This window comes from Pseudorasbora parva, chromosome 3 (assembly GCF_024679245.1).
Source record: "Pseudorasbora parva isolate DD20220531a chromosome 3, ASM2467924v1, whole genome shotgun sequence".
Classification (NCBI taxonomy): Eukaryota; Metazoa; Chordata; class Actinopteri; order Cypriniformes; family Gobionidae; genus Pseudorasbora; species Pseudorasbora parva.
The window spans coordinates 29,664,868-29,676,191 of NC_090174.1; the positions used below are offsets into that span (position 1 = coordinate 29,664,868).

Genomic DNA, 11,324 nt, shown 5'->3' on the forward strand with positions numbered 1-11,324 from the left:
ATAGGGGTGAGACCCTTTTGGGGGTAGGGGTGTGTTTGTTTTGGTGATTTGAAATATCAACAATGGTTACCAGATAGCACTTACCCCACCTTTAAGTTAGTTTTTATTTTAAGTCTCATTTAAAAGAAACAAGTTCATAAAACGCAAAACAATGGACCAGTTTAGAATACTTAAAAGGTGTCCGTTTTGAGAACTTAAAAGAAAAGGTTAGTTCTAAATACTCATAAAAGTTAATTCGTTAATAATTTAATGAGTTGGCTCAACTAAAAAAAATAATTCATTTTAGCGTTAGGGTTTATACAGTGCAGGAATGAATCTTTAAAGATCAGAATATCAGGGTCTCTTCTATTGTGAACTCAAGGGAACCGATGGCATCAAACTTTGAGTCAATGCTATCTTTTATAACCCAGTTTTTATGAGCTCAAAAACATAGAAATCCTTTTTAATAATGTTAAGTTCACAGCATTGTAACAGCTCACAGATACTGTATGTCTTGCAAGGTGTTGGTGTGAGTGTAAGCATCACCTCAACCATCAAACTGTAATATGTATCCTGAGGTGATGCTCCCATCATGTGACCCTCCACAGCATGCAGCACTCGCACTTGTGTGATTAAAAATCTGCTGGAGATTCTGGAATAATAAGAGCAAATGAACTCAAGTGGCCATGTACTGTTAGGCACTGGTCATTTCATATCATCTCCAAGTAATTATCCTTTGAAATCTTTATTTTTTTTTTTATGTCTCAACATTAAACAAACCAAACAGTGTATGATCTTTAATATCTGGGATACAATTTGGAATATACAACATAGATAAAAATACATTTACATGCTTTAAAATTGACTGAGATTTTTTCTTCTTCTATGTTAACATTTGAGTAAACAGCAATGAATACAGGACCTGCAGCAGCAGTGGTTCAGGTCCATTTTGTCCATATATATTAAATGTTTTGTTTATTTTTTATTAATTTGTCAATTGTTCTGTAATGTTGCTCATAATGACCTATGTCTAAAAATGTATCAGACAAAGAGAAATAAAGTTTGCTAACTTCTGATTATTTCATCTGTGACGTGGCCTTAAATTATGTTTTTATGCTTCTGAAGGTTGTCAGTAAATGTGTTTGTGGCTGAAGAGACAGACATGAGGCTGTCTGGTGTCTGGTGAGATGACACCTAAAGTGTTGCACGTCTTTGAGTGATGTGCTAAGTTTTCACCTGCTATTCAAATGCAACAATATTGCTTAAAATGCATGCTCAAAACTGCCAAACGCCTCTGATGATCTGGATCCATAATATACTTTTTTACAATCAGTTTGACTCTTTCTCTACATTCATGTGTTTGTGCTAGTACTAAAAGAATGTACACTCAAAAAAATTAAATGTTGAATGAACATGATTCAATCGTAGCACCCATTATGTATCTAATCCAGTCAAGTGGACTGCTTTGAACAGTTTATGAACACAGTATACATTTGTAGATTAAACACATTTTTTATGTCAGTGTGACTTCTTTGAAATTAATTGAATCAAAATGTTAGTGGTGTTAGTCTAATCAAATTGATACTTATTCTCTTAATGTCAGTAAAGCACTTTATTTCAACTAAAGTCTGCCTTGTTACATCAACTAGTTAATATCTTTTTCAGGTAGTTTAATGTATATCTATCTTGTTGTTTCAATTAGATTTGTTTTAGATGACAGTATGACATACAAAAACTTCAGTAATCTCAAAACAAACAAAAAAGCACAAACACATGAAAACAATTAAAACATTTTATTTTTTATTTAGGATTTAACCATGGTACTCCATGGTACTTTGTGACTCAACGTCTGAATCCTATGGGACGAAATACATGAAACATCACAAACTAAAATTAGCTCAAATATTTATTACAAGTAGGGCTGCAACTAACACTTATTTTTGATAAATTGGCTGATTATTTGTTCAATTTATTAATCAGATTAAAAGCCTATTTTTTATTTTATTTATTATTAACAAAACACTATTCCACATCCTGCCCAATGCTGTCCTTCAAATAAACGTGTGCCATGAAAACACATAGTTAATATATCATTACAAAAGATAACCAGGGTTTTACAACAAATAAAACCAAAATAATAATAAACAAATAAGGGTTATTGTAATTATTCCATGGCAACCATAAATTAACCATGGTTTTGCTTCAATTTATAGTTTGACTGGTATATCTGTAGTTATAGGAATGACAATCAATATGCCAAACAACATGGTTTTACTCAAATAAAGCCATAGTTGAAGGGTTAGTTCACCAAAAATGAAAATTCTCTCATTAATTACTTACCCTCATGTTGTTGGACTAAAGCAAAGGTATTTATTTATTTAATACTTTTTTAAATTATTAAACAGATTTAGTCCACTCTAATGTTACCCACAGTCTAACCCAGATAGGCCTATTAGAAAACAAAAAAAGTGAAAAATATATATTTTCCAACTAAACCAACAAATGCATAAAATCAACATGAGAACAAATAAAACTGGATACATCTTTCATGTATGTACAGGTCCTTCTAAAAAAAATTACCATATTGTGATAAAGTTCCTTATTTTCCATAATGTAATGATAAAAATTAAACTTTCATATATTTTAGATTCATTGCACTCCAACTGAAATATTTCAGGTCTTTTATTGTTTTAATACTGATGATTTTGGCATACAGATAAATCTCAAAAAATTAGCATATCATGAAAAGGTTCTCTAAATGAGCTATTAACCTAATCATCTGAATCAACTAATTAACTCTAAACACCTGCAAAAGATTCCCGAGGCTTTTAAAAACTCCCAGCCTGGTTCATTACTCAAAACCGCAATCATGGGTAAGACTGCCGACCTGACTGCTGTCCAGAAGGCCATCATTAACACCCTCAAGCGAGAGGGTAAGACACAGAAAGACATTTCTGAACGAATAGGCTGTTCCCAGAGTGCTGTATCAAGGCACCTCAGTGGGAAGGAAAAAGTGTGGCAAAAAACGCTGCACAGCGAGAAGAGGTGACCGGACCCTGAGGAAGATTGTGGAGAAGGACCGATTCCAGACCTTGGGTGACCTGCGGAAGCAGTGGATTGAGTCTGGAGTAGAAACATCCAGAGCCACCGTGCACAGGCGTCTGCAGGAAATGGGCTACAGGTGCCGCATTCCCCAGGTCAAGCCACTTTGGGCTACAGAAAAGCAGCACTTGACTGTTGCTCAGTGGTCCTAAGCACTTTTTTCGGATGAAAGCAAATTTTGCCTGTCATTCGGAAATCAAGGTGCCAGAGTCTGGAGGAAGACTGGGGAGAAGGAAATGCCAAAATGCCTGAAGTCCAGTGTCAAGTACCCACAGTCAGTGATGGTCTGGGGTGCCATGTCAGCTGCTGGTGTTGGTCCACTGTGTTTTATCAAGGGCAGGGTCAATGCAGCTAACTATCAGGAGATTTTGGAGCACTTCATGCTTCCATCTGCTGAAAAGCTTAATGGAGATGATTTCGTTTTTCAGCACGACCTGGCACCTGCTCACAGTGCCAAAACCACTGGTAAATGGTTTCCTGACCATGGTATTACTGTGCTCAATTGGCCTGCCAACTCTCTTGACCTGAAACCCATAGAGAATCTGTGGGATATTGTGAAGAGAAAGTTTAGAGACGCAAGACCCAACACTCTGGATGAGCTTAAGGCCGCTATCGAAGCATCCTGGGCCTCCATAACACCTCAGCAGAGCCACAGGCTGATCGCCTCCATGCCACGCCGCATTGAAGCAGTCATTTCTGCAAAAGGATTCCCCACCAAGTATTGAGTGCATAACTGAACATAATTATTTGAAGGTTGACTTTTTTTGTATTAAAAACCCTTTTCTTTTATTGGTTGGATGAAATATGCTAATTTTTTTTAGGTTTTTGGGTTTTCATGAGCTGTATGCCGAAATCATCAGCATTAAAATAAAAGACCTGAAATATTTCAGTTGGTGTGCAATCAATCTAAAATATATGAAAGTTAAATTTTTATCATTACATTAATAATGAACTTTATCACAATATGCTACTTTTTGAGAAGGACCTGTATATGCTCCAGCGTGGCTTCTTCCTTTAGAAAAGTACAATAACGTCAAACGAACACTTCCTGTGGTTATGCATGTTACACTCTGCTATGGCTCACTCCAGCTCAATGGCTCTTGTGCATGAATCACATGTTTCAGGTTTACCACAGCATTTCATTGGAGTTTCCAAATTGTACACTTTTCTATTCTAAGTCAGATCTGTTTGTTTCACATCCTTGTCTTGCTGCATGAGCAATCTGTGCTTCAACTTCAGTACACAGACAGAGCTTTACGTTCTCCTGGAGAACAGATTTATAGTTCCCTTAATGATGGCAAGGCAGGTTAGCCTGGTCTATTTGTAGTACTGAAGGAAAATGAAAATTGAGCGGAAGTAGCCTACGTAGGGCAGAGCCAGGCTAAAGGCAGGTCCTGAAGCAGGAAAACGTCAGTGTTTGATGTTGCCATTAAGTATTACAAAAAAAATCAAAATGGTAATTTTAATGCTACAGCTGAACAACAATTTGCTTCAAAAATCCACCAGAGGAGACTTGATAATACCCCACAGGTATACCACCTTTGGACATACAGTCCTGTCTGTCAGAGGTGGGAACATGTGGAATAGTCTTCCTCTAACACTGAGAGAATGCTCTACATATAGTTTGTTCAAAGTCCAATTAAAAAAAATGGTAATGGGCAAACCAAAGTTGCACACATTAGTGAGTATGTTGCGTCTTATTTTACTTTTGTATTTCGTCATGTGCATATGGATGTATTTATGATGACGAATTAATCTTTGATTCTTATAGTTTATAGGACATTTGATAACTGTTGTTTTTGTGAGCTATGTGACCATGGATCGTGGGACTACGGATGGAAATTAGCCCTAGGCTACAATCTGGCATGTTTACATACATGTATTCCATGTTGTGTTCATTAACGTGCACTGTCCCAATCAAATAAAAATAAAATAAAAATAAAAATTTGCCTAAACTTCTTGTACAAAATTTTACCTCAGTATTTTTTTCTTTCTTTTCCCCCTAATTATTTAAAAGCAGATAAAAGGCCTTAATTGTTTCCCTTAAACCTGTTTTTCATTTAATCATCATTACACAGTAGCTACTTTTTTTGTGCCTGCAGCATTTTTCTCAACATTTTCAGGAAGTGACATCAAGTTAAGAAATTCTCACCTCTGCACATGAGCTCAATGTTTTTCATCTGTATCTTCAGTTGAGATGAAGCCGTTTGAACAGTGTTTCTCTGCTGTGTGGATGTTGTGCTGCTGCTTTCTAGTGCGTGTTAAAGGTCAGTCAACTCTGAATGCTGCAGTAAGGATGCCATATATACATTTGTTTTATGTTTATTATTTGTATTTATTCATTGCCTTTATTGCACTCCTTCTTAGTTTTATGTTTTTAACTATATCCGACTCTTCTCTGTGTCTAATCTTTCACGCAGGTCATGATGTGTGTCAAGAGAAGCTCATTTCAAGAGTCAGTTTATCCACAGAACTGCAGTCTGAAATCCTGCTGCCCTGCCAGTTTAAAGCAGATCTCTTTGGATCAATCCTGACCACGAATTCAAGTGCTTTGTGGACTCAGCCGAATACAACAGTTGACTACATTGTAGAGCTTAAAATAGATGGTCATCCAATGTTCTGGGATAACAGACGTGGTAGAATTAATATATTTCGTCATCACTCTGGTTCTGGAAACTTCTCCATCATGATCAGTAATGTGCAGCGCTCTGATCTGGGTCTCTACCTCTGTAAACTCTACAGAGATAATAACTGCTTACTGGCTTATAGCGAGATCAGTGAGTATTGGAATTATACTTTACAAAATCATCAATGTGTACAAACCTGATATTAAAAGTTTCATGAAAATGGATGAATGTCTGACAGCTTACATTAGTCACCTCTTGATCTTGATCAGATCTGACTCTTGTTGAGTTTTCACCTCTCAATAACTGGAAGCTCATCGTTGCAGCAGGAGGAGGAGGAGGAGGATTTCTGCTTCTCTGTCTGATCGCTGTGTGTGTTCACTACACACGGACGAAACGTGAGTCTGATCACTGGGCTATGAGACTTGGGGAAACTTTTCATGCAATTCATTGTATACACATGTAAAGAGAAAATAAGTGTTTAAAAGTAAACTGCATAATTGACAATAAATAAGCTAAACTAGTTATAAATGCTGGTTAAAGTAATTGTAAGTAGACCATGATCAATAGTATACTTGATCACGTCTTTCTGAAAGGGTTTTGAGAAGCCTGTTAAAACAAGAGGCATTTAAAAAGACAGCATATAAATAAAGAAAAGGACTAGCTACACTGTAAAAAATTATTTAGAAAAAAAGTTACCTGGTTGCCTTAAAATTTGGAGTTCATTGAAATTAAAATTTTGAGTTAATACAATGAACATTTTTTGAGATTCGACAGCCTTTATTAAAATATTATTAAAAGATTTTGTAAGCATATTGGGTAATTATGTGTGTGTTATTTCTGATGACGCAGTGAAACATGCCAAATAGTGCTATTTTCATGATTTATTACATTTTTTATGTGGTTCAGATACAAAAATATTTGGAGTTTCTATTTATTAAACTAATTTCCTTCATTGTATCAACTCACATTTTTAATTTCAATAAACTCAAAATTTTAAGGCAACCAGGTTACTTACTTTTTTAAGTTAAACCAACAAAAAACACCACAATTTTTTTACAGTGTAGTCTTTCAGACACTGTTTTTATTCATTCCACTGATCCGTATACTGACCAGATGAAGGCATCTTAGGGATTCATTAACATATCCTTAATGTACACCTGTGAAACTTGAAGAAAACTGACTTCATTCATCCATCAGAAATCACCTTAACACAGCTTGTTAACTGTAAAATTTTAAAGTTAGTTCTGTGTAAAAACAAAACAAAAATATGTTCCTGAACCTAGCAACTGAACCTACGTTTTTAAGTATAATCAATTTAGCTTTTCAAGTCATTTCAACTTATATAAAACTAACTTTGAGTTCAATCTTGTGTAACATAAAAAGGTTGAAATTGTAAAAACTTCACAACTTATTTATCATAATTTTTACGGTGAAAGGGCCTTACATAATTTGTTTACAGATGTCTCTTGGTTTGGAGTTTTGTATTTGATGTAATGACATTTGAGTGTGGTTTAATTGTCCATACTGTGTTTGTGATCACTGTCAAGTTTGTCATAGATTTTTTTTTCTGTTATCAGGACAAACAGTCGATGCATCAGCTGAGCACAGATCACACAAATCCTATGACAGTGGTGGTAAATCTTGCTTCTCAGTGTATATTGTTATAAATACTAATGCCTGCTGTGGTCTAAAATGACTATACATTTTATGGAGTAATGGCATTATCTCGAGACCATCGCTGATGCTTAAATATAATTACTAGCCTACATAATAGAATAATTCTAACTTGGATTATCAATAATAACTGTTTTCCCTGTTCTTTTAGGAGAAACAGTTGATGAAGTAACATACGCATCAATTGCTCATAAATCACAGAAATGCCTTGACTGTAAAGGTATTGCTTCTCAGTTTATACTGTATAAAATAGCTAAACTTAAATAGAATCATTATAAGTTATGTTATTAATAACTGTTTTCCATGTTCTTTTAGAAGAAACATTTGATGAAATAACATATGCATCAGTTGCTCATAAGTCACGCAACTGCCAAAACAGTGAAGGTAATTATATATTATGTCAATATATGTTGTATTACATACATTTTAATGTTTTGCTTATACATCAAAACATGAGACATCTTTGAGTGAGAGACATTTTCACATGATCTTTTTTATCTACTTCCTCATCAGTTCTTGTAAATAATAGGTCTATAAATGTCTCTGCATCAGAACAGGTCAGCTCAGAGACCGTCCTTTACGCTACTGTCAAGCAAAGAGACAAAACACGGAGCAAGTGAGCAGCAAAACATTCAACATCTATTATATACAACCCCTATTTTTTTTTATTCAGATCTGTCATTTTTTCTCTGCATCCGGAGTGCTCTTATCAATCATCTTATCATCATTTATGTATTGCCGTGGTGATGTTAACACAAATATGTTTGTGTCTTGTGATGGTAGTTTGATAAAAGTATTAGAGACATAGCTCACATTTTAATTATTTTAATTAACAAATTTAAATTCTAAGTTTAATGTTTGTCCTTCATGTATGTCTGATTTGTCTTTATCTTTTTATCTATCTAAAAGTCAAACTCATTGGTTCTGTTGTTTTGTTTGTGACTGCACTGAGGATGAAGGGTGTGAAAGTCAGCTATCACCTTTATCACCTAAACCACTGAAATTCATTGCATACAAACAGACAGGACCAACGATGCAACAGCAGAGCAGGATAAAAACATGTGCAGGAGCCATAACTGTCATCCTGGTAATGAATCAAGTTACAGATTACACACTGTTACAGATTAAAGGTGGTATAAAAACAGCTGGTTGAGGTGCTTAGAAGAAACCATTTCAATTTCTACAAAGAAAAAAAAAAGAAAAAACTGCTGCATATATGCTAAACCACATGACTTTCGCTTCTATTTGCAATCTGGGCCAGTCAGAACACACACACACACACACACACACACACACACACACACACACACACACACACACACACACACACACACACACACACACACGATTTTAGAACAGTGCGTGATGCTTTGCTACCAGATGTCATACCAGGTGTCTTCCCAAGTCATGAAAAGTGAAGCCAAAACTTTTCGATCGCCCCCAGGTAGTTGGACCTAGTGTAGGTTATAAACCCCGGCCTCTCCATGTAATCGAATGGGACATGAGACAAACGTTTCATTAAGTGTAATCGAATTACACTTCAAATAAAACATTTTCCAAAGATAGTGTCTGTTAGTTTAAGTCGTTTTTAAAAATGGTGGGGTGACATCATGTTTGACTGACAGCTGAGATTGACAGCTTCCCTGAGCGAAGTAGTCACCAACAGAATTTTTCCGTGTTTTCAGGATAAGATTGGAGCTTTAAAGGGATACTTCACCACTTTTTCATATTAAACTATATTATTCCCTTAACTAAAACAAGTTGATACATACCTCTCTTGTCTGAGTGTGTGCACTTAATCTCTCTGACGCGCAGTGACGATCTGATAGCATTTAGCTTAACCCACTAAGCCCAGTTCATTCACTACGGTACCAAACAGTGATCAAGTTAGAAGCCACCAAACACGTCCACGTTTTCCCTATTTGAATACAGTTACACGAATAGCTGAACAACCTTGTATGGGGACATAAAATAAAACGTGCCGCTTTTCTATGCGGATTAAAAAGGAGAACTAGAATTCTACAATGTGTTTACCGGTAAAGTGCAACTTTCCTCTCATGCAAAATTGTCTATTAAAACTCCATAAATGTCTCATCACTGGAGCAATTTTGTCTCTAACATTTTTTTTCATTATAAACTGCAAATTCAGAATGAGAGATACAGGGTGTGTGGCTTTATTGCGTCTTTACTTGCAGATGATTGGTCCAGTTTGGGTTTGCGATCTCTAACCCAGAATAAAACTGTGTAGTGCAGTGTAAGTTACCATGGTGATAAACACCACTAAAAACCAATCCACCTTTTTGAGCCCGAAAAACACGGACCCAATGGACATCGCTGTTCCGAGCTTGAGACGGACTTGATAATTTTCTCACTCAAACCACAGCCAACCTACTCCTGCTTCTGCTTTAAGAGGGAAACGCTGTCCATAACTGCTTGTCTGTAATCCTCCGTAAGAATTCGTAATAATAGCAGATTATTAGCGAAAAGGAGCTAGCAAATGATCCAGTGTGTTTCTGTATTTGCACTCATCAAACGATTACATTTCCTACGTGTTTTCGCTTCGGTGAGTAATGTAACCAATCACAGACTTGTTTGTAGATTTCTACAACGCAGCTGGCCAATCAAAGGTGTTGCACTTGGAATCCACTCACCGCTCAAGTGTTTGTCCAGGTGCTGAGTTCAGTTAATATGCGTGTCTCTGTAAGTACAGACATTGTGAAAAAAAGAGATTCATTGTATACCATCTTTACTGTGGAAAATTGTGAGATTGCGTTTGGTTTATTGAATAAGTGATTATAAAGGGAGCACTCTGCACGCTGTCTAGGCAATATAATTATTTTTTATTTAGGTCTATAATATATTCAGAATTTGAATAAAACTTTTGTTGTCCATTTGTGACAAGCAGCCACATCCACGCTTCAATCCACATATACATGCGGGATTCACTCGAAAAATGTGACTGACAGTTATAAATAATCATGTCGAAATCAGGCTCATAAAAATGTCAGGAAAGTACGATTCCTGGCTACATGTCATTATCCATGGATCACTGAATCTGTGGTAAGTTGTAAGGAACACTACATCGAGCTCAACCTTTAGTTTAATCTGATAATAGTTTGCTCAACTCGCGTTTTCCTCTATTAACTACAGGTCCTTCTCAAAAAAATAGCATATTGTTAGCATAAAAGGGTTTTAATACAAAAAAGTCAACCTTCAAATAATTATGTTCAGTTATGCACTCAATACTTGGTGGGGAATCCTTTTGCAGAAATGACTGCTTCAATGCGGCGTGGCATGGAGGCGATCAGCCTATGGCACTGCTGAGGTGTTATGGAGGCCCAGGATGCTTCGATAGCGGCCTTAAGCTCATCCAGAGTGTTGGGTCTTGTGTCTCTCAACTTTCTCTTCACAATATCCCACAGATTCTCTATGGAGTTGGCAGGCCAGTTGAGCACAGTAATAGCATGGTCAGTAAACCATTTACCAGTGGTTTTGGCACTGTGAGCAGGTGCCAGGTCATGCTGAAATACCAAATCTTCATCTCCATAAAGCTTTTCAGCAGATGGAAGCATAAAGTGCTCCAAAATCTCCTGATAGTTAGCTGCATTGACGCTGCCCTTGATAAAACACAGTGGACCAACACCAGCAGCTGACATGGCACCCCAGACCATCACTGACTGTGGGTACTTGACACTGGACTTCAGGCATTTTGGCATTTCCTTCTCCCCAGTCTTCCTCCAGACTCTGGCACCTTGATTTCCGATTGACAGGCAAAATTTGCTTTCATCCGAAAAAAGTGCTTAGGACCACTGAGCAACAGTCCAGTGCTGCTTCTCTGTAGCCCAAAAGTGGCTTGACCTGGGGAATGCGGCACCTGTAGCCCATTTCCTGCACACGCCTTTGCACGGTGGCTCTGGATGTTTCTACTCCAGACTCAGTCCA

The 11,324-nt window shown here is 36.6% G+C and overlaps 1 protein-coding gene across 1 annotated transcript; it reads left to right on the top strand.

The window, feature by feature from the left end:
- The first annotated feature begins 5,277 nt into the window (after positions 1-5,277).
- Positions 5,278-8,024, top strand: si:dkey-65b12.12 (uncharacterized). Its single transcript, XM_067440093.1, has 7 exons — positions 5,278-5,348; positions 5,502-5,858; positions 5,978-6,103; positions 7,286-7,342; positions 7,534-7,602; positions 7,698-7,766; positions 7,896-8,024. The coding sequence occupies exons 1-7, from the start codon at positions 5,279-5,281 to the stop codon at positions 8,000-8,002; spliced, it is 855 nt and encodes a 284-aa protein (XP_067296194.1). The 5' UTR covers position 5,278; the 3' UTR covers positions 8,003-8,024.
- The last annotated feature ends 3,300 nt before the right edge of the window (positions 8,025-11,324 follow it).

What these genes read in the sequence shown, in the direction of transcription:
- si:dkey-65b12.12 (XM_067440093.1), top strand. Translation starts at nt 5,279, where the DNA reads ATGAAGCCGTTTGAACAGTGTTTCTCTGCTGTGTGGATGTTGTGCTGC. An exon ending in ACTGGCTTATAGCGAGATCA is followed by an intron (nt 5,859 to 5,977) that starts GTGAGTATTGGA and finishes GATCTTGATCAG; the next exon opens with ATCTGACTCTTGTTGAGTTT. An exon ending in CAAATCCTATGACAGTGGTG is followed by an intron (nt 7,343 to 7,533) that starts GTAAATCTTGCT and finishes CTGTTCTTTTAG; the next exon opens with GAGAAACAGTTGATGAAGTA.